Here is a 27701-nt window from a genome sequence, read left to right on the forward strand (position 1 = left end):
TCTCAAAACAGCAATTTTAGACTTATTTTTGCAAGGAAAAAATACAGCCTCTTCAATGTAACCTACGGATACATGGGTTATTTAAAATGCTGAGTTGTCAATGGAAACTGAATGACCTATTTTCCCCATATCCGCCCTCCTTCCCTCCCATTCCATCACCAAACACACAAACACTGGACTGAAAATGACACTGCTCATCACAGGCAGGACGGCAGGAGACGCTGCAGGGGGCTGAGAACCCTTGCAGCCAAAACCTCATGTGGGGTTGGGGGGTGGGTGTCCAGCTCCTGGACCTGGCTTCCTCCTCCTCGGGGACATCCCACTGACCTCCCTGCTTAACCCTCAACCCGGCCTGCGGCCCTGGTACCTGATGTCTCTGGGCAGGTCCCGTGCATGAGGCCAAACATGTTCCCGCAGGCCTTGCTCACGGCTGCCATCTTGGCCAGGACTGGGAGGTTGTGAATCACAAAGGACACCTCATTCCTCTGCTGCTTGGCCAGGTTCTGTGCGTGGCCCAGGATCCCAAAGCCCGTGATGTCGGTGGCCGCGTGGGCGTTGAACGTGTGCATGAGTCCCGCCGCTGCCAGAGGACACAGGAGCCTTTATCATCTGGTGTCGTGAATGGAGACCCCAAGGAAACACCCTTCCTCAACTCAAAATCTTACATATGCTTTGATCTCAAAACTCCTAATTGGTTGGCAACACCATACGATGGAAGTGAAATCAACAAAACCTAGAGTGAAATTCTGAAAGTTGGTTTCCTAGTTCAGTTTGAACCGCTCAGAACAGCAGCTTCAACCAACAGTAAATTCCCAGTAAACTAAAATATCTGTAGAGAGGAAATGCTATCTCAACAAAAGTAAACCTGTCTAAACTCTCCTAAAATCAAAGAACAAGATCTTTTAAGACTGTCTGACCTAAATTCAATGTCTAAATTTAGGTCTAAATTCAATGATGTCTAAAAGGTTAATCTCTTTTATTTTTTAATTAAAAACAATAAAACACTTTATCTTTTGGAGTAGTCTTAGGGTTAGAGAAAATTGAGCAGAAGTGCAGGAAGTTGCCGTACGGTGCCCCCCAACCCCATTTCTCCTGCATTGACACCCAGCGTCAGTGTGGTGCTGTGATGAATCAGTATTGATACGTCATTACTAACTCCAGTTCAGTTTACACTGGGGTTCACTTGATGTTGTACAGTCTACGGGTGTCGGCAAATGTATGATCACGTGTATCCATCATTAGAGTATCATACAGAGTACTTTCACTTCCCTAGAAATTCCGTGTTCCACCTTTTCACCCATTCCTCCAACCCCTGGAAACCACGGATCTTTTTACTGTCTCCATAGTTTTGCCTTTTCCAGAACGTCAGAGAGTTGGAATCACTATATTTGGTCTTTTCGGATTGATTTCTTTCACTTTAGTAACGTGTACTTTAGGTTTCTCTGTATCTTCTCATGGCTTGATAGCTCACTTCTTTTTAGCACTGAACAACACCACCGTCTGGATGGACCAGTTTATTTATCTGTTCACCACCTACTGAAGGACTTGTTGGTTGCTTCCAAGTTTTGGCAATTATAAATAAAACTGCAACAGACATCCATGTGCAGGTTTTTGGGTGGACAGAAGTGTTCAGTTCATTTGGGTAAACACCAAGGAGCACAACTGCTGGATCTTACTAGTAGATTTAGTTTTGTAAGAAACTGCCAACCTCTCTTCAAAGGTGGCTGTACCATTCTGCATCCCCGCCAGCAATCAATGAGTTGTTATTGTTCCACATACTCACCAGCATTTGGTGCTCTGGATTTTAGCCATTCTAGTAGACGTGGGGTAGTACCTTGTTTTAATTTGTAATTCCCTAGTGACGTATGATGTGGAGCATCTTTTCATATGATTATTTGCCATCTGTGTACCTTCTCTGGTGAGGTGTCTGTTCAGATGTTTGGCCCGTTTTTGATTGGATTTTCTTACTGTTGGGTCTTGAGAGTTCGTTGTATATTCTGGATTATCGGTCCTTCATCAGACGTGTTTTGTGAAGATTTAGATTTTCTCCTAGTCTGTGGCTTGTCTTTTCATCCTCTCTCTCTTTCACCGAGTTTTTTTATATTAATCAAGTCCAACTTGTCAATTTTTTCTTTTATGGATAGTGCTTCTGGTGTTATCTCAGTAGTCATCACCAAATTCAAGGTCACCTAAATTTTCTTCTAAGTTATCTTCTAGGAGTTTAACAGTCTTGCATTTTACATTTAGGTCTACAATCCATTTTGAGTTAATTTTTATGAAGGGTTTAAGACCTGTGTCTAGATTCGTTTTTTGCCTGTGGATGTGTAGTTTTTCCAGCACCATCTGTTGAAAAGATTATCCTTTCTCCATTAAATTACCTTTGCTTCTTTGTCAAAGAGCAGTTCAACTATACTTATGCGGGCCTACTTCTGGGCTCTCTATCCTGTCCCATTGATCTATCTGTCTTTTTCACTAACGCCATACTGTCTTGATGTCTGCAGCTTTATATGAAGTCTTGAAGTTGGGAAGTGTCAGTCCTCCAACCTGCTCTTCTTCAACACGGTGTTGGCTGTTCTGGGTCCGCTGCTTCTCCATATAAACTTCAGAATGAGTTTGCTGATACTCACAAAATAACTTGCTAGAATTGTAGTTGGGATTGCATTACTCCTGTATTTCATTTTAGGGGGGAAAGTAACGGAAAGGCTGATTTTGGAATGAAATATGCCCTGTGTTTACAGAAGTACTCTGGGGTGAATGCCTTTTTGGGGTCCATTTCCTCTCTTTAGACCAAGATCTCTTTTACTTGGGTGCAATCTCAACGACACATGCAGAGAGGAGAATCGACCCTTCTAGTCCATGCTGCTAGATAAGCAACTAGGACGGCCCATCCTATTAACACACCCGCACCTGGTGCAGTGGGGCAGCCGATGACATTTAACAAAGCCAAGACCTGCACTTCAGCTCTTCCCAAGCTTTGAGGACCATAGTAGATAAGAGGACCCACTGAAACCTACAGTCAATAAGAGGGATTCAATTTTTGAGGTACTGATTACCACTTCTTCCCTGTATGGGGAATTACTGTTGCTAATTTTTACTACGGAAATTTCAGCGAAACACAAAGTAGAGAGAGTAGCAGCCCACAACGAACTCCCACGTACCCAACAATGCCCAGCTTCAACCATCACCACCTTTCTTCTGGGGCCTCATCTACTCCTGCCCACTTGCTGGGGGATGTGGAGGGTCCGGGGCGTGGGCAACTTTAAAGCCAACCCCAATCATATCACTTCGCCTATAAATACAATATTTCCGTGTGTGCCTCTAAAAGATAAAAAAACTTTTAACAGCCACAGTATCATTATCACACCAACAAAATTAATACTACATTTGATTGTTCTCTCTTAAACTTCTTAACAGTTTCCCCTCCTTTCCCCCCCACGTCATTTACTCGTGGAAACTGAGCCATTGTTTTCTGTAGCATCTCCTGCATTATAGATGTGGTGATCTCCCCCGATGCTGACATGTTCTACCATCTTCCTGACTTCCTGTACTGGTGTTCAGGACCAAGGCTCCAAGAGACTCTGGTTCATTTTTTGCTGGCAAGAATACTTCATGGGGGTGGGGAATATCTCAACGAGAACCTTTCACCAAAAGGTTTTAGCAGCCACTGATGTTTGCTGTTGAGGTTCATTAAATCAAGGGATCAGCAAAAATGGCAACTTTGTTAATTCCATCATTTTTCCTGTGTTTATTAGATGTGACCTCTATAAAGAATTTTTTAGAAAATATGGTTTCCCTGAAATACACTCCATATAAAACAGGTAAAATAAGGGGTTGACTCCTTTTATTTCAGAACAAGTTGGTGCCCTAGCAACTTCCAAAGGTGACCAGAAAAGTTTTAATTATCATTTGTTTAGATACTTGATACGGTCACTCTTGTCTTTGATACTCAAACTGCACCCCCCCCCCACTGTGACGGGTGGGAGCCCCTTCAAGCTGTCGGGAAGTGACACGACCGCACTAGTCGCTGACAGTGCCACCACTTTCAGGCACAGGAAGTCCAGGCTTAGCTTCTGTACTTCCTGTCCCCAAACTGGAATCTGCCATTTCCCCAGGGAGTCCTGGCCCTTTTTAGTGGAGAGCATTAACTTTCCGAACAGAATCTGGGCACTAGGACTTCAGGCCTGCAGGTTATCACCACTTCTAGGCCTTTTCAGTAGGCACGGAAATGAACATTTTTATAGAAAATCTTGACTTCACACTGATCATTTCGAATTAAAGATTACAGATGTCACTTAGCTTCTTTGATCTTACTACTTCTCTCTTATTCTTAAAATCTTTGTTCCTAACTACATTAACTTATTTGCTTTATCTTACTATGCCAACATTCTCACAAACACAAACCCACTGATGACAATGAAATATTTTTGTGGATTTTTGTTCTGAGGATGTGCCCTGAAACTACCAGGCTCAAAGTGATTTGAAATAATTCTTCATGTGATTTTGCCACTAACTTAGAAATATGTTGAACGACCTTAAAAAAATTTGGTTCGTTGGCACTCTGTATATCTTCTTTGGAGAAATGTCTATTTAGGTCTTCTGCCCATTTTTGGATTGGGTTGTTTGTTATTATTGAGCTGCATGAGCTGCTTATAAATTTCGGAGATTAATCCTTTGTCAGTTGCTTCATTTGCAAATATTTTCTCCCATTCTGAGGGTTGTCTTTTGGTCTTGTTTATGGTTTCCTTTGCTGTGCAAAAGCTTTGGAGTTTCATTAGGTCCCATTTGTTTATTTTTGTTTTTATTTCCATTTCTCTAGGAGGTGGGTCAAAGAACCCTGAGAAGACCATAATTCACGAAGAGTCATGTACCAAAATGTTCATTGCAGTTCTATTTACAATAGCCCAGAGATGGAAACAACCTAAGTGTCCATCTGATAAAGAAGATGTGGCACATATATACAATGGAATATTACTCAGCCATAAAAAGAAACGAAACTGAGCTATTTGTAATGAGGTGGATGGACCTAGAGTCTGTCATACAGAGTGAAGTAAGTCAGAAAGACAAAGTCAAATACCGTGTGCTAACACATATATATGGAATTTAAGGGAAAAAAAATGTCATGAAGAACCTAAGACCGGAATAAAGACACAGACCTACTAGAGAATGGACTTGAGGATACGGGGAGGGGGAAGGGTAAGCTGGGACAAAGCGAGAGAGAGGCATGGACATATATACACTACCAAACGTAAAATAGATAGCTAGTGGGAAGCAGCCGCATAGCACAGGGAGATCAGCTCGGTGCTTTGTGACCACCTAGAGGGGTGGGATAGGGAGGATGAGATGGAAGGAGACGCAAGAGGGAAGATATATCGGAACATATGTATATGTATAACTGATTCACTTTGTTATAAAGCAGAAACTAACACACCATTGTAAAGCAATTATACTCCAGTAAAGATGTAAGAAAAAAAAATTTGGTTCGGATTTGTAAAATATGCTGTTTTAACTTTTAAGTATAGAAAACTATACAAAACATGTATTTCCAAGTCAAACTTACAAAACAAAGCATGTTCAGAGAGGGTCTGCTTCCTCCCTATTCCCTCTTATATGTAACCATTTTTATTAATGATTTATTTTTTCCATTGTTTCTTTTTGAAAGTATAAAATACATATTATTAATTCATATTCATTTATGAACATACATTTATGAACATACAAATTAATTCATTTATGAACATAATTCATATTCATTTATGAACATGCTTTTTTCATCTGGCCATATCCTAGAGATAGCTCCCTAGTAATAAAGCTTTCTTGTTCCTTTTTATGGCTGTATAGTATTCCTCTGTGCACAGAGATGAGATAATCCAATCAGTCACCTAGTGATGGACATTTGGACTGTTTCCTTCTTTTGCAGTTATAAACAGTGCTTCAATGAATAGCCTTGTACACATGTCATCTCATACTTTGGCCACTGTAGCTCTGGGACAGACGCATAGAAGTGGGACTTCTTCTGGGTCAAAATAAATGTACACAGGATTTTGCTAGATATGACCAAACACTCCTGCATAGTGTTCTGCCATACTGTACCCCTACCAATAATGTCTACAACTTAAGGATGGGGAATCTTAAATGCTCAAATTATAAACAAACTAATAACCCACATGGGTAAAAATAAATCCATTACAAATTACTTTCTTATTGTTAAACTACTTAATTTGAAGGACCAAAGAAAGGAAAAAGACTCCTTAGACTTTTTTTTTTGCAGTACGCGGGCCTCTCACTGTTGTGGCCTCTCTTGTTGCGGAGCACAGGCTCTGGACGCGCAGGCTCGGTGGCCATGGCTCACGGGCCCAGCCGCTCCGCGGCATGTGGGATCTTCCCGGACCGGGGCACGAACCCGTGTCCCCTGCATCGGCAGGCGGACTCTCAACCACTGCGCCACCAGGGAAGCCCTCCTTAGACATTTTGAACGGCACAGGAAGAGAAGTACGAATGAAAAGCCTTGGTTGTAAGTGATGAGAACATCTGAGAACACAGAATTAAATAATTACAATTCAACTTAATGTTGAATATTGCCAAAGAAATACTCCTGGAATGCAGGAAAAAAAATTATAAAAAAATTTGATCTCAAAATAAATTGTTCAAAAGTAGGCAAAAAGTAATTTAGTTATGGTGTATCACTCTGGTAGAACATCTGGCCATTAAACATTATGTGTACTAGGATTATATAATATGGAAAAAAGAATTTAGTGATATTAAATGAATAAAAGCAAATTCCAAATATAAGTAAAATGTACGCTAACCATTAGTTTACAACGTCAACAATAAGACAACAACCAACCAAAGGAAAAAATCCTGGGAAAATACATAAAAATATTAACAGAAGCTGTTTTTGGCTGGTGGGATTATGAACAATGTTTTTTCTCTCCTTTTTTTCATTTTCTGACAGCATTTCTATAGTTAACATGATTTTTTTTTTACAGTAGAAAAACTATAGAAAATAAACAGGAAGAGAAAACATATTAAAGAATCTTTAAAATGTAGCATACTCTCAAAAACTGTGGTATACCACCACTCTGGGAATCATTTAGCACCTTCTAGAAAAGCCGAGGCAGTACTGCCCTCTTTCCTACACATGTGCACCAGAAGTTCTCAGCAGCAGTCAGTCATGGAGTGGAAGATTATACAGTGGTGAAAACAATGAAATCCAGCTACACACACCAGGGATTGACAGGAATATTGAACAGTGTACAGAACAGCAAAAAGGAAATAAAATGACACAGGGATGATTTAGTAAAGCAAAAAATGCAAAACTTATTGCTCAAGGGGACAAGGCTATGTGGCAAAAACAGTTTAAAACACATGAGAATAAACATTAGATTCAGAACAGCGTTGCCCCTTTCCCCGAGCTGGGTGTGGGAGGGGCCCCTTGGGGCTTGTAAGGCCAGGTTCTCTTTCTCACATGAGATGGTAGACACATGGGTACTGTACTGCTGTTCCTTAAGCCCTGCACATATTTTATAAAATAACTTTTGTATCAATTTAGTATCTAATAAAAATTTTTAATAAAGAAGGTGGGAAAGGCAGATGTTGGAAAAAAATCTCTTTTCACATTTTATTTTTTTATTTTTTAAAATTAATTAATTAACTTATTTATTTTTGGTCGCGTTGGGTCTTTGTTGCGGTGCGAGGGCTTCTCATTGCAGTGGCTTCTCCTGTTGTGGAGCACGGGCTGTAGGTGTGCAGGCTTCAATAGTTGTGGTTTGTGGGCTCTAGATTTCAGGCTCAGTAGTTGTGGCGCACGGGCTTAGTTGCTCTGCGGCATGTGGGACCTTCCCGGACCAGGGCTCAAACCCATGTCCCCTGCACTGGCAGGTGGGTTCTGCACTGCAACACCAGGGAAGCCCTCTTTTCACACTCTAAAGTGACTTTAAAATCAGAGTTTCGGAGAAGATCTTTTGAGATCCCCTGTTCAACAGTCAAATTTCTTCTTCTTTTTAAATAATTGAAGACTTCATGGCTTAAGTATTCCATATATTGGGTTCAGAGTCATTTGGGGTAAGTTGTAGAATGGGAGGGATGAGATTTCTGACTGCTGGCTCAGCGAACCCTGAGTAACTAAACAGGGACTTTTTTTAGGATAAGATTTTTGAACTTCATCTAGAACTTCGTCTTCCAAGTATCTTCAAAGTTCCAAAATAGGATTCCACACAACCCAAACCCAGGTCCTTAAATACAACATGCAATTAATGATGAGGAAGAAAACTGATATTTCCAGAATAAAACTGTACCAATTTCTATCACAGGCTTATGTAGATAGAACAAGTGGGAGAAACAGTGGCCTTTATAAAGTTGGACAGATTTGGGTTTGAGAATAGAAGCTGCGTGTATTCCTTACATGTATTTCTTTTCAGACAAAGGAGGAAAAACAGGATCCAATTCACAGGATTGTTCAAAAGATGTCCATGAAGTACCAAAAAGAAGGGCTAGCACAGAGTTCACTCATTCCATCCAGATTTAATGACCCCTGTGGTGTGTCCTTCACTCTTCTAAGTGCTGTGGACACTGCAGTGAACAAAAGACAGCTCCCTGCCCTCCTGGAGCTCACATTCTAAATGCTGGTTTGCTTCCAAATCCTCTGTACAGAGCGACCCACACAGATGCTTTTCCAGAAAGGGTTCCTCTGGCTGGTCAGAGGTTAGGACTTCAAAGACACCCAACAAGGGCTTCCTTCTTTTTTTTTTTTTGCGGTACGCGGGCCTCTCACTGCTGTGGTCTCTCCCATTGCGGAGCACAGGCTCCGGACGCGCAGGCTTAGCGGCCATGGCTCACGGGCCCAGCCGCTCCGCGGCATGTGGGATCTTCCCGGACCGGGGCACGAACCCGTGTCCCCTGCATCGGCAGGCGGACTCCCAACCACTGCGCCACCAGGGAAGCCCGGGCTTCCTTCTTAATTATAAAATATACCTGGTGCTTTCTATACAGGTATGAACGCTAATAAAAATCACCTGTAAGATGCTTAAACTGCATCAAGTGAGTCCCTTGGCAGCCTTGCTGCTTCCCAGAAGATGACTTCTGGCTCTTTCCTGAACTTTCCTGTTTTACTTTAAACTACTTTTAAGATTCTTAGCATAGTACAAAGTACTGGTTCAATTACTGTGCACAAAGACTGTGGAGAGGGCCTTGATTTCTTACTAAATCATTAAAAAAAGGATAGAATATAACACTTAAAGGCATTATAAGCAGTAGTTTCAAAGCATTAAAAGCGTATCTGGCTTCAAATCCTAGGTCCCCATCGATTAGCTGTGACCTTGAGCAAGTTACTTAACCTCCCTGTGAAATGAGAATGATAGTAGCTACCTTGATAAGGTTGTCAGAAGAATTAAATGAGAAAATATGCCAGGTTCCTGGTACATAGTAACTACCAAATCAATGGTAACCACTATTGTTATTATTACTTTCTAATCAGTATTAAGAAGCTAGAACTAGAAATGAAATGTCAAAAAATTATGGCATGAGTGTCATTACTCGTTTATATACACAAATCTGGGAATTAAAAATATGACAAGGTTAACACTTTAAATTAATGTCAGTCAAGTATTTCTGAAAACATGCTATATAAATTTCTCTTCTGTTTTTATTGGGGTGCAGAGGAATTCAATGCTGCCCATAATCACAGGAATGTAGAATTTGAAGCAACAGAGAGAAAATGTGACCTTAGCTCTCCATTTCACAGATTCATAAAGTGAACTGATGACTTCATCCATGCTTCTCTGCTTCTCCCCGGTGCCTGGCACTGTCCCCACGGTGAGCGATTCTAAGCCAGAGGGGACACAGATGCTGGCACAGGCGCAGTGCCCTGGAGAACTCCAGACGCACACCTCAGAGAGGAGTGGCTGGGGACAAACGCTCACGGCCTCACCACCTGACCTAGCGCAACGTTCAGGCCAGTGGCCAGCCGTTTACTTCCTCTAAGGTGAGTCACATTTACCCCACGCTTCTGTCAAGAACACACGACATAGCTGGAGTCCCACCGGTGCTCCAGGCACCGACAGAGGGGGCTCTGCAGTCACTGGCCCAACCTGGCCCATGGCCAGTTCCTCCAGCTAAGAATGTATTCTGGTTTTTTGTTTTCTGTTTTTTTTTTTTTAAAGAAACGTGTTAAAAGAGTCATGGGGGGAAAAGAAAATCAATGCAACTGAGACTGTCTGTGGCCCACAAAGCCCTAAGTGTCTCCCGTCCCAGCCCTGCTCAGAAAGCTGGCCAACCCCTGTGTGGCGAGCCCTGGCCGCACCTGTCCTGTTGAGCCTGGCCATGTTCATCATCGCCTCCTGGTACGCCAGCTCCACATCCTCCTGGGTGACCACCAGCTTGATTTTATTCCATTTCTCAGGCTAATGATAGGAACACAGGTGAGGGAGCAAAGAGAGAAAAGTGTGATCAGTCTTTGCTTCTAACCACTGAAAGAGTATTTTTTCCTTAGCCATCTTCTGGGGCGTTCTGCTTCCCTAATTCTGCACACAATATTAAGTTTTCTAACTCTTCCCCCCGTGACTACTGCTTTAAGTGGCCGTTAGATATATCATCTGGCACCTTCTCTGTCCTCAGCCACACCTCTGTAGTCAAACACTGCAGCGTACTAGAAACTTGAAACCAGCAAGACAGTTCTGAATGTCCTTGGGTTCTCTTCTCCATCTCCCCTAGTAAGCGGATGGCTTTCATTTTTCATGTAATTTATACTCTTACTGACTTTCCCTGAATTCTGGGATCAAGTCCTCTTGAGGGACAAATTAATGGGAAACAACTTGAACTGTATCAGCTACGAGGACGGCATGGGTGACCACAAAGCATCCTCTGAAAGACTGCCGTCTTCCCCCTTCCTCCTCAGTCTGAGTTTTAAAGGATCTGGCATCGCGATGCTGAGTTCATGACACGCAGTCATCACGGTCCATTTTAATAGCCAGCATTCGTGCGTTTGTTCCTTTCTTGGTAATACCCAACATCTACTGCCCAACAAGTAACTTAAGTCTATGTCTGCGTCCCTCCCTTATCCCCCTGCCCCCATCTCTCCCCCAGAGGTAACAATGATTCTGAATTTTACACTTGTCATTTCCCTGCGTTTCAAAAAATAGTATCCTCGTACGTATAGATGCCCAAACAATACTCTTGGGTTGCTTCCGACCTTTATGAAAGGGTATTGTGCTGTTACTTTGCCTTTGAAACTTGCTTTTTTCAATTCTGAGCATCTTTAAGAAACTGGTTAAAAAAAAGCAAAGGCAGTGTCAAGCTGGGGGTGGGACAAACAGAAGGATCCCAGAGCCCCTCCTCCTGGACCCCCTCTGCCTCACCTGGGCAGTCTTATTGGAAAGCACCTCTGGATTACTGGCCTATAAAAGCCCTATGGTCTGACTCACAGGTGATCACACCTGATGGGAAATCTCCCCATCCTCACTGGATGAGAAGGGAAAAATAACTAAAGAATGCGGCCTCCTTAAGAGATTTTCTCTGCTCTGTTTGTCAATCTAAGATATACCTGGTTGACGAATAACATAAAATTGTTCATTTTCAATTGTTTCTCAGGACTGATGGTTTCAGATGACAGTTGTAGAAATTAAAAGCATTGAGATATGTGAGAATATACCACAATCATATTAATTTTTGAGTTGTTATGGCAATGAAAAGTCTTAAATGAAGAACAACTGATCATAGCTCACTTGAAAAGTGACTCAGGATAAATATCTTCATATTCTAGATGCTTTCTCCACGACCTAATTATTTATCAAAATGTTCTGAGTTACTAATTAGCTTAAAAAGACAAAACAAGCAACCAGAAATGACCAAAAAACTCATGACTAAAATAATTTAAACTGTCAATAAGCCTGGCCTTAAACCTCAAATATCAAACCTTGCACATATTCTCCTCTGTATTATTATTATTTTGGCTCCGTTGCGCGGCTCACGGGATCTTAGTTCCCGACCAGGGATTGAACCTGGGCCCTCGGCAGTGAAAGTGCGGAGTCCTAACCACTGGACCGCCAGGGAACTGCCTCCTCTGTATTATTTTTTAGTGATGTTTAAGTATGAAAGACATACCCATCTCAGCACCAAATGAACAGATAAACTGCACTCACTGTCCCCTGAATTCTCATTATGGATTATCTCTGAACCCCGAGCAGGGGATTACCTACTTCAAGCATTCAATACATGAAAACTGGATCTAATACAAGAATAGGGACAATTCCCAGGATTTCTGAAGGCCTAGATGGACAGCACACTTCCTGGTACTAAAACTAGAAGAGCTTATTTTAGAAACCACACTGCTGACACCGGAAGGTGAAGGTCACTCACAATGTCCAGCCACTGGTGCACGGCCACAGCCACCTGCGTCCCCAAGGGCTTGGTCAACACGAGCACATCGCCTGGCACTGCGTTATCTGGCCTGAAGAAGAGAGCACAGGCAGGTCCTTGTCAAATCAACCGAGGAGATAAGTTCATCATTGTCGGTTAAACAGGAGAAAGAAAAGGCCGGTAAAACCACTTGTGTGTTTGCAAACACTCACTTATATTTAAGCCAACTAATGCCATGTATTAGAGCTCTGCCGTTTACTACTAGGATGACTGACAAACAAAACATTAAATGAAAAGTGAGGAGGCCGTGGACTTTGACAACACTTAGGCCAGTGACTTATCAGTTTCCCAAAAAAGCAAATCGCTTAGTCTTCAAAGGCCTCATCAGGCCCTGATTCAGCCATGCTCTTGTGTACTTTTTTCTTTTTTTTTTTTTGCGGTACGCGGGCCTCTCACTGTTGTGGCCTCTCCCGTTGCGGAGCACAGGCTCTGGACGCGCAGGCTCAGCGGCCATGGCTCACGGGCCCAGCCGTTCTGCATCATGTGGGATCTTCTTGGACCGGGGCACGAACCCGCGTCCCCTGCATCGGCAGGCGGACTCTCAACCACTGCGCCACCAGGGAAGCCCTCTTGTGTACTTTTCAACACAGACCCACCAGGGTTCTGAGGCAACAAGACTTCTGGAACAAAAACGGTTGTTTTTTTTCTTTCTTTTCTTCCTTCCTCCCTCCCTTTCCTTCCTTCCTTTCTCTCTCTCTCTCTCTCCTCTCTTTCTTTCCCTCTCTCTCTCTCTTTCTTTTTTTTACAGTCACTTATATGATAGAGATGCAGGTGGGATTTCTCAGGATGTGGGATTTGGCTAGAATCTGTGGGTCTAATGTTTTGGTGATTTCAGCATCAATGTTTCAAACTCAGAGTTATGACCAATAAGTTTCCTACTTGGTACACAGGGTCCCTGGTTGGTCCCTGTCTTAAAGACAGAAGGCAAATACTAAAAAAACGCAGCCCTAAAAGCAGAAAGACTGTCCCCCCTCAGACAAAACTCCCATCTCACTTGTATCCTCACGACCAGGACATGGGTCTAGCACTCATGTCTTTCTTGTCCAAGTTCAAGGAGCTGTCCACACAGCCATCCCGTCCCCTGACAGCGAACAACTCAAATACTCACACAAGTCGATTAAAAAGCCAGGGGCACAGACTTAAAAATCAAAAACTAGCTCCTCGACTCATCCTGTAATATCTATATCCATTGTTAGCTTTGAAAAATATTAATTCTGGGAGGATATACCAGAAACTCATTTTCCAAAAACGGGACCTTAAGACATAAATGCCTTTCAATTCTGACTCAACTGCACCTGAGAGCTGATGTGCTCTTGTGCGTCACTGGTTACGTGCAACCTACAAATCTGTATCAGCAAGTGAAGTACGATAAAATCGCCGGGTTATTTTTAAGTCTGTGGGCAGTCTTTTACAAAACATAGTCACCTGCGTAGGTGCATTCTTATTTTACAAAGTAAGCATACACGCTGTTGACAAAAAATTCATTGAAGCCTGTTTTATTGTTTTTTCCTCTCTCGTTTTTTGGCTACAGCTGGGTTCCTTTTCTATGGGAAAGCTGGAATGGGGGAGACAGGTGCAAGTTCTCTTGTCCCATCTAAGTGGAAAGTTTGAGAACTACCAACATAAAACATAGGAAAATAAAACCTGGATGTAGGTAAAGGGCAAGACCCTTAACACGGACGCACCCATCAGTCAAAAAATGGACCAAAGACATGAATACATGAAAATTACACTCACCCTTACTCTCAGGAGTAAGGCAAAGACCAAGGAGGCTGTCACCAGGCTGTGCTAGTTAGGATGGGGCAACCCAGCACTCTCACCCATTGCTGGTGGAGCCTCTACGAAGGGCAAACTGAAGACATCGATCAGAATTATGGTGCGCAGGCAACGGACCCAGCAATGCCATTCTGAAAAATTTCTTACGAAGAGTCACACATGCAAGATGATCTATGCATTGGAGTACTATGTGTAATGTCAACATAACTGAAGATAATCTGAATGTCAAGAGTTACTTGGTTAAAAATACCCGAGACTGGTCAAAGTGCTTGCCACTAATGACTGAGGGCAGGTGAGGGGTTCTGCACCGCAGGGCCTTTCACACCCCTGGAGTCCTGAACACAGTGCCTGCTCACAAAATCAGATAAAACAAACGGAGCTTTTGCTTCCTCTAAGAATAGGACAAGGTGGCTTTTCTGAATAAGACATCAAACACGAAAAGGGCCAACTTCTGTTAAGAAACTTCTCCAAGGATCTAGAAATGGCCAGAGGGCACAAGAAAAGATGCTCACAGAACTGGCCACCGGGGAAATGCCAATCAAAACCCAGTGAGATGTCGCCTCATACCCACTTAGACAGCTATTACCAAAAAGACAGTAAAACAAGTCCTGGTGAGAGGATGTGGAGACATCAGGGTCCCATCCATGGCTGTGGGCAGGTAAAACGGTGCAGCTGCCTTAGTCTGTTCCTCAAGTTAAATAGTTACCACGTGACTCAGTAATTCTTAGGTATCTACCCCAGGGAATTGGAATGTATATCCACACAAAAAAACTTGCACACGAATGTTTACAGCAGCATCACGCACCACAGGTGGAAATAACTCAAAGGTCCATGACCTATGACTGGATGAATAAACTGTGGTCTGTCCATACAATGGAATGTTATTCACCCATAAAAAGGAATGAAGTAGTGACACACATGCAACATGGATGAACCCTAAAAACGTGCTAAGTGAAAGAAGCCAGACATAAAACATCACATGTTGCATGATTCCATTTATATGAAATGTCTAAGACAGGCAAATCCAGGAGACAGAAAGTAGATCTGTGGCTTCCAGGGGATGGGGGAGGAGGGAGTTGGGAGTGGCTGCTGTGGATACAAGGTTTCTTTCTTGGGGAGACGGAAATGTTCTGGAATTGGATAGTGGTGATGGTTGCGCAACTTCGTGAATACTAAAAACCAATGAATTGCGTACTTGAAAAAGCTAAATTTCATGTTATGTGAAATTTTGTTATATGAATTATACTTCAGTAAAAAAATCTAAAACTTTTTTATAAACAGGGATGAGGTACTGATACATGCTGCAAAATGGATACACCTTAAAAAGATTATGCAAATATTCTGTGAAGTGGAAGAAGCCAGGATGGAGATGGGGGATGGAGATGGGGGCTGGCGGTGGGGTGTGACAGCCGAGGGGGTGGATAGAGTTTCTCGCTGGGGCAATAAAAGTGTCGTGAAGTGGACTCTAGTGAGGGTTGCAAAACCCTGTGACTATACCAAAGACGACTGAATTTATAAACACTTTAAATAAGTGAACTGTATGGTATGTGAATTAGTATCTCAATAAATATATTTTTAAAGAAAAGAGAGAAAGAGAGAGAAAGAGAGAGAGAGAGAGAGAACCTGGCCAGGGGACATGAAACCAAAATCAACTTACATGATAAATTCGTTGGGCTGGCAGACAGTTGTAGCCACACCTCCTAGAACAATCCAGGGATTTAGCACTGTTTGGCCGCCGGTTACAGATGTTCCGGCCTCCTCTGCTGCATCTTTAAAACCCTGTATAATTAGGGGCATCACTTTATCCCTTTCCTACGGTTTAAAAGGACACAAATTAAAAGTCACATCATTCAGTTCAAAACCCAGAGAAGAGAGTCTACCACTGTAGTTATAAAAAGATCATAAAACCCTTACAGGAAGCCCTGAGAGTTTACAGAAGGGGCAGGGAACAGTTCACATGGTATAGCCCTTTTATCAAAAGTAGGAAGAGGCTCTAGGTCACAAAGCGAATGTAGCCCAGACGACAGAGGAGCAAACACCGGAACAGGCTGGGTGCACAGGGCTGCCCTGTACCTGAGCCAGCTCTCTGGACGGTCCTTAACCATCCCGTGACCAGCTAACGCGTGCCCACGCGCCCGCTCCGGGTGTCTGTGTACAAGCAGTGGCCCGAGAGCACGCTGTGAGGGCAGAGAAGGGCCTATTGAATGCTCAGTTCTATGCGCAGGGCAAACTTCTGGCGGGGACGAAACCAATTACCTGTCAAAAATAATCTAAACAGGAGTTCACCTCTGGGCCAAGGAGGGGGTCAGGCAGCAAGGCCACAGATGCTAGCGGGTGAGCACAGGGCACCCCAGCCCCACCGCCGTCCACGTCACCAGCCAACCGTGACCGAAGAGGCGGGTGCCCGGCCTGGAGGTGCTGTTACTGCGGCCTAAACGTCACCACGACACACACACGCACGCTGGCTTCAGTTTGCCCAGGAGAGAGAAGCGGAAGCAGCGGGTGGGGATGGAGACACGAAGAGGCCAGCCTATTCTAATTCGCTGCTAACTGCCAAAAAGCAGAGGGCGGGTGGGACATGGACAGCCTGACTTCACGGCTGGGAAGGAGGGCCAACCAGACAAGTGACAGGACCACAACCGGGGCCGAGGATGCAGCCGGACCGGCTCCTGCTTACCCTGTCGGTCATCTTATTGCTGATTCCAAGGAGCATCAGCATGTTGTCGCATTCTGTGACCCCCATGGCGTAGAGGTCGCTGAGGACGTTGGCACAGGCTATCCTGCCCTGGAAGAGAGGGGAGACGTGAGCAGGCGCCACAGCGGGCTTGCCGGGACGTGGTCCCCGGCTCTGTGCTTCACGGACTCACCGCCTTTCCTCCATCACAGAACCACTCTCGGGCATTCCCGTTACCACCTCTCCTTTCTCGTGCAGCACCCATCGTCTCCAGGTTCTTTCCCGTTCTAAACTTTAGGGAGAGGTCTGCAATTTATTTGGGTGCGGAACGGAGCGGGGAGATGTCGGGGAAAAGCTTGGAGTGCTTGGTTTCAGAGCAGCCGGAGTGGAAGTGCTGGGAAACGACTGTGCTAGAGAAGACGTGGAGCCGCCGCTTCTCCCGAGCAGAGCCTTAAAAATGTCCCCTTTGTTGGTTATAGAGAAGATGGGTTCTATACACCTAGACGGAGAAATCTGGGAGCTTCTCGTACGAGATAAACAGGAAAATCGTCTCGGTTGAGAAACAAAAAGACAGAAGAAATAAACGACACCTAGGCCTGAAATCAGACTGTTTTCTAAAGACAAAGGGAAGCATTTCCCAGTAAACTATAAGGTTTTATTGAGGAGCTCTGAAACAGTACTCAACAGAAATGTGGTAATAAAGATCTTCTACTGCCAACAGACATTTAAAAAAATTTTAAAGTTGCCCTTCTCTAGACAGTAAAGGAGAAAACGACCAATTTTTCTTTCTGACGTAAGGGTAATCAAACCACAAGTTACTATCACTTCCAGCGGCCGTTTCATTGCCCGTTTATGCCGTCTCACGACCGCCTGGCAGGTCGGCAGGGAGCCTGATCACCTCCTGTGACTCACTCGAGGTAACGGGCGCGGCGCCGTCAGCAGCTGGGAGGCGCCAACCACAGGCTCGGGCTGCAGCGACCTGCTGCCCCTTCTGCGTGGGCGCTCGGGTCCTTCTACGAGATGCTGGCACAGGATGAACTCCGGTTCTAGCCCCCTGGGCCCCCGGACAGGTGGGACACCGGGGGAGTGGCGTGCGCAGCTCTCAGGACCGCTGCGCCAGAGGCGAGAAACAGGTTTCTGGGAGCATGCGTGCTTGTCCCCACCTTCAGACCTCCCGGCCTCAGTCCCTACGTGGGGCTCAATCCCAGTGCCCCTGGCACAGGAAGGGCCTCCGGCACTTTCTAATGATAGGATGTTGCCAATCTCTTCATCGGCTCCTCCCAGCTGCCAGGGTGGAGGGTCCAGCTGGGAAGAAGGAGGGGCTGCTGGCAGCAACCCTGCAATGAGCAGGACGGGGTGTCGGGGCAGAGCGTGATCAGCAGGCGGATGCACACGCCACACAGTGGAATAAGACACGGGGAGAGGGGCTTCCCTGGTGGCGCAGTGGTTGGGAGTCCGCCTGCCGATGCAGGGGACGCAGGTTCGTGCCCCGGTTCGGGAAGATCCCACATGCCGCGGAGCGGCTGGGCCCATGAGCCATGGCCGCTGGGCCTGCGCGTCCGGAGCCTTTGCTCCGCAACGGGAGAGGCCACAGCAGTGAGAGGCCTGCGTACCACAAAAAAAAAAAAAGACACGGGGAGGGGGAATGACCAGATTCAGGATCAACGGTCAGGTTTAATGGTGATGAGATGCTAAGCTCTTTCTTTCTGGACAGAGACATCTAGGATCAGTCCTATTACAGAGGATGGTGAAACACAGGAGTGTGGCGTTTACAAATGTCCCAGAAAGAAAAGTACAAGGAAATAAAGAAGAAAACTACAAACACATCAGTCAACAGACACGCTTAACAGACCACAGGTGTTCTGGCACAGACACACAGGCAGGTACGAAAGCAGCAGGGGACGCCCCCCATCCACCTTAACTGCCTACCTCATGCACGGTGCCAAGTGTGAGCAAGGGATCGACCAGATCAGATCTACAACCACGGGAGTCAGGGCAGGGGTAGGATGAGAGCAATTTGTGTAGAACGAAAACAAAAAAACCCACACAAGAATAACAAAACCCCAGCCACCACCCAAAACCAAAAGAGTAAGCAGTTCCAGATGTAAAAACACGTCGGTTAAACTTACCATCATGTAAGGGTCATCGACGATGGGATAAATGTAATCTGTGGTTTGAACCAAGGAAAGACCGCCGTGCCTCAAAGGAATGACACAGGTATCCATCCCGATGCCTGCAAAGATGGGGGTCATCATCATCCAAAAGTCAACAGGAAGAGCCATGTCATTTTGTACCTGCAGTGTTCTGAATAGGAGGGGTTTTGCATAAGACACTTACGGAACACTGCTCACCGCCAACAAAGCAATGTGTTTCCTATCAAGAAGCATAACTGCAATAAACGTGAAACAAAACCAGCTTAAGATAGAAAATGAGAACACAATTTGTTAGTCATAAGACTCAACTTCAACATGGTACAATTTTTAGACTTTAACGATGCCTTGAACAGAAAGTTTCCTTTGTGTTACTGTATCACGTGACTGGCACCATACAGAATTTCTGTAAAGATGAGAACAGCACAAATGGAACTTGGGTTGTCTTCTCCATAGTTACTTAGGAGTATATCTTTGGGCATGATTCTGTTTTTCCAACAGAAAATCTGTAAAATATTTTACACATATAAAATGCTATTATAGGGCTTCCCTGGTGGTGCAGTGGCTAAGAATCCGCCTACCAATGCAGGGGACACGGGTTCGAGCCCTGGTCCGGGAAGATCCCACATGCCGCAGAACAACTAAGTCTGTGCACAACAACTACTGAGCCTGCGCTCTAAAGCCCGTGAGCCACAACTACCGAGCCCACATGCCACAACTACTGAAGCCTGCGCGCCTAGAGCCCGTGCTCCGCAACAAGAGAAGCCACTGCAATGAGAAGCCCACGCACCTCAACGAGTAGCCCCCGCTCGCCGCAACTAGAGAAAGCCTGTGCGCAGCAACAAAGACCCAACGCAGCCAAAAATAAATAAATAAATAAAAATTTTAAAAAATGCTATTATACTACATTTTAGTCAAAAATGACAAAAATAAGAAAGGAAAGAAGGGAGAAAGAAAGAGAAAGAGAGAAACGAAGGAAGGAAGGAAAGAAGAAAGAAAGAAAAGGACAATGCTAGAACAAGTATTCATTGATTCCAATCAAGCATGTACATAAACACTGTGGCTCCCAAGAAACTTTAAAATTCCATGCATTCCACTCATGAGAAACTTATGTCACCTCTACTAACTTAATGAGCAGGGAAAGAAAAATTTGCTTAACAAGCCTATGGGATATATTTCAACTTATTAAAAATTGTTTCTAAACATTTAGAAAGATAACACAGACAACTGATGGGCTAATTAGAAACAGCTCCCTTTTCCTGAAATCAGTTTAGAAACAGTCAAGACTAGCTACTGCAGGCTACATTTTTTAAAAAAAATCACCTGTAATGCAAACCTTTCAAATTCAGACTGGCCTCTCACCAGGTAAGCCTAATGGAGTGCTTTCCTACACTCACCTCTCTCAAGAGGATGCCCTCTGGCCCTCAGGAAGTATTTCAACCTGGCAGCCCAATGGCCAAAAGCAAAGGACAAATCCCATGAAGTACGAAAGGAAGCAGGTAGATGTTTACCGTCTCGATTCAGAATTTCAAACGGAATAAGTCACACCCGAGTCACTCAGACAGGACCACGTGTGGCTTTCTTTCACAACTACCCCAGCACCATGTCAAGTCCTGATCCATTCTTACTAACACTAAAATAAAATCAAGTTTAGTGAAAGATCACTCTGTGTAGGCAGGCTGATGTTTTATTACTACACTAGATGGCAAAGCAGAAACTCCTGGTGGAAGATCCAGTTAGGGAATGGAGGACTTTGATTCAGAATGGCAAGCCTCACAAATCTGTAACAATGGAACGCTCATTACCAGTGATCAGAAAGCGTGTGATGATTCATCTCAGCGACGCATGTATGCAGAAGCGCCCTCTAGCGGGGCTCTCTAGCACTCAAGAGCCACAATTAAACTCATACCGACTGCTCCCCCAAACTGATCTTTCCAACAACTGGGTGTTCCAAGTCTATTACCATTCACTTTGGAAAAGAGGGAAGAAATACTGTTTTTCTTTTAGATTTTCATATAAACTATAGGACTATTGAAAGAGAGACTAAAGAGTTGCTGAAAGTTAGCTTTAAATGTTTTGTAACGTGGGAATCTTAAACTGGAATTCAATCTTTTTGGTTTGTAAAGCAGTTAATTTCTCTTGATACCCAGCATCAGAGCGTGTGAAACATGACTCCCCAGCACGCTCCTGGGGCTGACAAGAAGCTTCCATCACCTACAAGTCCTCTCTCTTCACCAGGACACCACTCCGTGTTAGAAGGAGGGTCAAGGGCTGTCCACATGGGAACCACCAGCCACATGCGGTTACCGAGCATGTGAGATGGGGCAATTCCAAAGTGACATGCGCTACAAGTGCACACACTCGATTTTTAAACACTTAGTACCGAGAAAAACCAACGTCTTGTTAGCAATGTTTTATATTAATTATGTATTGAAATTATAGTTTTTATATACTGGATTAAATAAAATATATTAGAATTCAATTCCCCTGATTCTTTTTTTTTTTTTTAATGGAACTATCTGTACTAGAAAATTTTAAATGACACAGGTGGCTCACCTCATCTTTCTTTGGGACAGCACTGGTCTGTAGTGACTGGTCTACAAATCACCTACCAAATTTCAAGAAAGGAAGAGAGAGAGGGTGAGAATGGGACAGGCCATGGGCCTTGCAAACGAGGGTATCAAGTTGAGAGAGAGAGGGACAGTACAGGCAGAGGGCAGGTAAATGCCAGAGTAGAGGGAGCCTCAAATACCAGACCGAGCAGGGTGTATGTAACCATCAGTGGGTGGTGACGGGGAATTCTAGGTTTCAGCAAGACTGAAACTATCCATCAAAAAAAAAAACAACCCAAATCATCACTCTACCCCCACGGCCAGCAGCCATCAACACATGGCAGCTTAGGCATCAGGCAACAGAGGTACCAAGTACTAAGACACACTTATCTTAACATTTCTTTAGTTAGAATACATTTAATAAAAGTGTATATTTAACAATTGTTACGGTTCATCCTTAGAATCCAGGAAATACGACATTCTTTTACAAAAAACATTTTAAATACAGGTCAACAGACTTGTGTGTATACGTTATATAAACATTATACATACACACACAAGTATTATGTACACGGGTACAGGTGCACAGGGTGCATATACATACACACACGGATAATTTCTTCTACTCACAACAGTTGCAAACAGTATTATTACCCCATTTTACAGATGGGAAAACTGAGGTTCAGGAGGGTTACGAACTTGCACAGAGTAACATTTATTTCTTTCTCCTGCCTGGACCCTTGCTGTCGACATCTGTCCCCTTTTGCCACTGCTGAGTTACAGCTGACGCGGCTCCTCTCCCCATGAACACGTATGGACTTAAAAACCAGACGATAAGCAGTATGGTGGGCGGAGGAATTGGAAGATGTGGATGCCAGTTCCTGACCCCCACCAAGTGACAGGGAACGGGTTACCCGGCCTTCCTGAGCTCCATGGAGTGCTCAAGAAGTCAACGGGGGCAGTTACAGAGGGGAATGATGCCTTTATCCATGAGGTTTTGACTGCATTTGTCTCTGCCCATTTGGCCCCGACAAAGTCATCTAAGGGCTTTCTCAGTATATTCTCATTTCTTGACAAGCAAGCTGACATCCACTCCACCTCATTCCTGTGGTAGTTCTCCACGCTGAGACATCAGCTAGATGAGGATGATTTTCTAACTGAGCTCCTGCAAGCCCTACAGGCCCCAAGAGTGCAGGGTGTGAATTCTCCTCTCCCACCCAAAGCAACTCTGCGTTTCTCTGCTTTATACATCAGGAAAGAAAGGAGTACCCTAGGTTCAAAACCAATGTTGTAAGACAGAACATGACCATAAAAGAAATGCAGTTAAAACCTTATGTAAGAAAGCTGATCAACTCATACACCGTAACTACAAAACACCCACAAACTCCTAGAATACATGTCAAACACCCAAAAGGCAAAGTGATCACAGTCTTGCATCATGTACTTAACAAAGCACACAAGAGAAGCTAACAAACAGCATCCCAGTAGCCTAGAATTTCTGAGCTCTGTGTTTGAGAAAAGGCAAACCACTAATGGCAGCAGGAACTGGGTCAAGGAAACACGGCTCTCAAGTCCAGATGCCGTCCTGGGGTCCAGACCCCGTCCAGTGTTCTCACCTGCTGTGTCTCCCTCCTCCCCATGGGAGCTTTTCAAGCAATGCCTGCTGCACAGGAACCCCGAGTTCCCCCCAACCCAGGCACTGCTCTCTAAAGGTGTCCTGCACGACACCTTTCCTACTCTGATTTAATAAAAATGCTCTTACTGTAATACAAGTGTCTCAATCGCATAGTAACAGTTTCAAAATGGTTAGAGCATATTTCTTCATGTTTTTCAAGTCGTTCCTCCAAATAAGTTACAATGAGGTAACAGTTACCATTGCTTTGCTCTTTGAATCCTTCTTGCAGAAACTTTAAAAAAAAAAAAAAAAGGCAACATGGGAGGAGAAATCTAGTTTTTTGACTCACTGACTACATTGCAGCCAAGATGCTCTACTCAGGGAAATATGAAAGAAACAGCAGTTCACATACCAAGCCTTGGCATAACTGCTCCAAGAAACTGCTCATCTTCTTGGAAGTGGTTCTCCTGTAAGGATTCCAGCAATTTCTGCAGGACATCTTGGGGCACTTTGCAGCCGGTGCCCTTCAGTTCAGTGAATCTGGTTAACCGGAAGCTCTTGTCCAATTCATAACTTTCCGGGTTAAAGGACTCCCGCGCAGACATGGTTCTCGGGCGCACACACCTCACCGCTGGGTTCCTCCCCTCCCTCTCCTACACGGCTGGTTTCTTTACAGATCCACCTGGGTAGCACCGAAACACAAAGACACCATTAAAGAGTTCTTACCAGTACCCGCCAAGAATCTAGTGAGTGAATACATGACAGTGAAAAGTAAACATGAAAAGGGCTGCAATCACCAAGACCACAGGGAAACAGCCATCTGGGACCACAATAGTTTGTCACAGTGATGCATAAGCTAGAAGTCGTCATTTTAAAAGGTGACTGTACCATTAGAGACATATTCTATGGAAGGAGATCTGATGTCTGTGTTGTTATAATGGTGGCTCTGAGGGGCTGCAAGGAAGACGGAACTATGGGCCAGCTGACTTACAGGACACAGTGCCATCTTGAGTAAAAAGTTCCAAACGTTCTTCTAGCCGGCAGCATTACAGGAAAACTAGTCACTTCACCTATCAACCAGGAAGTACTATGGTTTAGATATTAAATGCCCTGGCTAAAGTGACTCTTCAGGAAGACCTTTTACCATCTTTTGCTATCTCACAAAGAAAGATAATATGCTTAACAGATACTTTTGGTGAAAAGGACATCGGTGGATATGCATTTGATGAAATTCTTTACGACGCTAAGTTCAGTTTTAGAAAAACAGGTTTTCACTCTGAGCCAGAAGTACACGACATGATCCAAAACTAACAGGAAGCCTCTCTAAAGAACACAACTTGAGAACTGGAATGGCTGTTTAACACAGCAAAGCTCATTTTCTACAAGAGAGCAGTGGAAAGTTTTCTGATGTTTTAATTCAGTGCTATTTCCTAGAAAGCAAACACCCCGCCCAACAAACTAGTACACACACACATCATTGATAAAATATGCTACTGCTCGTTACTGTTTCACTGCAGACCTAAAGTGATAAACTGTACTAAATCACAAGCATTTATGGTACTTGGTATCGCTGGAAGTTTCTGGAACAAACTTTTCTAAGCTTGAAGCCTTTGCGGCTAAACGGAAACCTTCCACGTGCTCCCGGGGTTTACAAAACTTCCCGGCTGATACTTTACTGGGCATAGAATTAGACACCCCAAGTTTTAGGGTCAGTTTCCCCTATAAAATTTATCATTAAGAACATAATTCCCATTTATAGAGTTTTCGATCCCCTGCGAAGCCCATCACTCATTTAAAATAAATCTCCTAGAGCCTGAGTTTGGGCAGTAATCCAAACTGTCTTTACAAAGCCATGTTTGGGGTGAGCAATGATTTCCGTTTGAAATCTACAACCGTAAAGGAGTAAACCTTCCAACATTCCAAGAAAACCAACCACCTGTCCGAAAGGAGGGCGCCAGGAGAGCTAAGTTATGGAGCTGGGAATTTTGAAGCCATTTTAGAGTTAGGAAAAGTCCAATAGCAGTTTGACTTGGGTTTGGAACAAAAACAACAGTCCTTTCCTCACCAAATGCCTCGCACTTAACACCGCCTCACTCCTACCAGGGGTAAAAAAAAAAATCCAACTCACGAGGCATCCAGTTATTTTCCTACCTCCAATCCCTATCCAAAAAAAAAAAAAAAAGAAAGAAAAAAAAAAAAAGGCGGGGAGGGGCCCTTGGAATTCAGGGGTCTAACTTCCTTTTAAATCTTCCTAGGTTTTTAAGGGCAAAAAGTTTAAAACACCTTAAGCCCAAAAGGCACTCAGGAGTTTTAAAATTCCAAATGGAACGAGGGACATAAATCACACACATCGCATCCGAATCCTAAAAAAACATAAATTCTTACATTTTTTGGACGGGATGAGAAAATGGGGGGGTGGAGGGGGACGTGAGGAAAGGCGTAATTAATGGTGGGGGGCTGGCATAACGCGCAGACGACTTCAACCCCGAAGCTGCCTGTTTACACCTTTAAACAATGACATGAATATTTAAAAACAACGGTTAACCCTTTCCTTCTCGGCCACGTTTTAATTTTTTCAAACGAGGGCGCCAAGCTGGCCGCAGAGCCGAGGGAGCACGGTAAGTGGGGGTGGGAGAGGGGGCAGCCCCGGCCCGGTACCTACCTCCCCCCAGGTTCCCAAGCCTAGGAAATAAAAAACAGAGGGGACGCGGCGACGTGGGCGCAGGGGCGGCGCACCCCTCGGGAAGCACACGTCGGGGCGGCAGCCGGTGCGTGCAGGGCAGAGCTCGGGGACACCTTAAATCCCCGGCTGCCGCCTTTAAAGGCCACCCGGGCCCAGGCTCTTTGTGCGGCGCGGCCCGGTGGAGGCGGAGCGGGGCGGCCAGCGGGGCCATGCCGGCCCGCCCGCTCCCTGTCCCGGCGGCAGCGGCGGGAACCGCGCGGCCCAGGCCGCGGGGCGGGAGTGAGGCGCGCACGGCCCACCGGCCGCGGCGGGTCCCCCGGCTCGCGGGCCGGCCAGGCCGGGACGCCCGGGGTCAGGCTGCGCCCGCGGGGCCGGAGGGAGGGCGCGCGCGGACGGGGGGGCGGGGAGGGCCCGGAGGCGCCGCGCGCCGCGCCCCGGGCACCGGGCTAGGCTCTCCCGCCGCGCGCGCGGGCCGCCGCCGCCGCCGCACAAAAATGTCGGCGGGCGAAAAAATTAACCCCTGCGTCGCCGCCCTCCCCCTCCACTCCTCCCCCGCCCTCTTCTCCCTCCCTCCTTCCTCGGCCCCGCGCGGCGGCGGCGGCGGCGGCGCGGGCGGTGCTTCTTTTTTAAAGCGGCCCCACCAAGCCCTGGCTCGGCCCCTCTCCAGGCTGCGCTGCAGAGCGCCGACCGTGCACGGCTCCCGGCGCGCCCAGGCGGCCCGCGAGGGGATCCGCACGGCCGCCCTGGGCCTGCGGACGAATATTCCCCTTTAAGCCTGGTGTCTCGCCCCCCCTCCCCGAGCCAGGCGCTTACCGGTTCGCTTTGCGCCCTCCGCCTCCTCCCGCGAACGGGACTCCGCCGCTCCCACAATGCACCGGGCGCCGCCGGGCTCCCTTAAGCGTCGCCTGAATAAAAAGGCCGCTCCCGGCGGCGGCGCGGAGGGCGGGAGGGCCCCGGGCCGCGCCTGGGCGCCGCGGGGGCTCGGCCTGGCTCGGCGGGCCCCTGCCGGGAACGGGGCCGCCGTGTGCCGCGCGCGAGGGTCCTTTAAGGGCCGGCTCCCTCCCTTTAAGAGGCGGCGGGCCGCGGCCAGTGCGGCTCGGTAGCTGCGTGCGGCCCGGCAAGGGGGCGGAGGCGATGTGCAGGCCCGAGCGCGGCAATGATTGGTCTCGGGGGAGGGGTGGGGGGTTGCAAGCCAGAGGAGAGGTGGCATCCGTTGCATGATGCAAAAAGGATTGATTTCAAAAGTTGCGAGTTGCATTGGCAGCAGCCTTTGGCGCCCGGGCCACCTCCTTTTCCTTGATCCGCTGGAAGAGCCGGGAATGTCCCAAAACCTGGCCGGGCTCAACCGCGCTGCACTCTGCGGGACGCTGTACCTGCTCCCCCAAGCGCCCCAAGCGCTGCCGTTGTTCCTACTGGCAGACAATGAGCGTGGAAACAATTTGAAAATCGAATCGGAGCAGAGGAAAGGCCCCCTCTGCTGCGATGAAGGACTTCGAAACACAGACGGCGCGTTTCGTTAATAACGAGTCTCCCTCTATTGTTCAGCCTGGCTCGGGAGTTAATGTGAGCCTTAGTGCACGTGCACACGTCCTGCAAAGTTTCTTGAACGTTTCATGTGCTTGGTAGGAAGTCAAAGCTTAAGGTTCCTCAGTTACATTGTTTTCTCTCCACGGGTTCAAGTAAACATGGCAGTCTAATACTGTTTGTGTTTGAATGGACACCCATAGGAGCGATTCAGCTTCTGAGATTACTTTTTTCAGGTTTTCAACTTTCTAAGGCACTGCTGAATAAAATAAAGCAAAATGCTTTCCTATGGCGTCTTTTAGGGCTCCCCTTAAAA

The 27701-nt window shown here is 45.7% G+C and overlaps 1 protein-coding gene across 5 annotated transcripts in view; it reads right to left on the reverse strand.

Annotated features, from left to right (window-relative positions):
• SEPHS1 (selenophosphate synthetase 1) overlaps window positions 1–26799 on the reverse strand; it is a 29865-nt gene extending 3066 nt beyond the window's left edge. The window contains exons 1-8 of one of the 5 annotated variants that reach the window (XM_082648286.1): window positions 26675–26799; window positions 23591–23860; window positions 18991–19094; window positions 16865–16972; window positions 15845–15999; window positions 12352–12442; window positions 10298–10397; window positions 368–580 (exon numbers count right to left, since the gene is read on the reverse strand). In XM_082648286.1, coding sequence (XP_082504412.1) covers window positions 368–580; window positions 10298–10397; window positions 12352–12442; window positions 15845–15999; window positions 16865–16972; window positions 18991–19094; window positions 23591–23783 — 964 coding nt within the window. In that variant the 5' untranslated portion in view covers window positions 23784–23860; window positions 26675–26799. Of the gene's footprint in view, window positions 1–367; window positions 581–10297; window positions 10398–12351; window positions 12443–15844; window positions 16000–16864; window positions 16973–18990; window positions 19095–19198; window positions 19252–23590; window positions 23861–24169; window positions 24445–25840; window positions 25981–26674 lie in introns of those variants that run through there. The other 4 variants (XM_082648287.1, XM_082648288.1, XM_082648289.1 and 1 more) reach the window with 4 other exon arrangements.
• Between the last annotated feature and the right edge of the window lie 902 nt (window positions 26800–27701).

Source organism: Grampus griseus (genome assembly GCF_964374135.1).
Source record: "Grampus griseus genome assembly, chromosome: 2".
Lineage (NCBI taxonomy): Eukaryota > Metazoa > Chordata > Mammalia > Artiodactyla > Delphinidae > Grampus > Grampus griseus.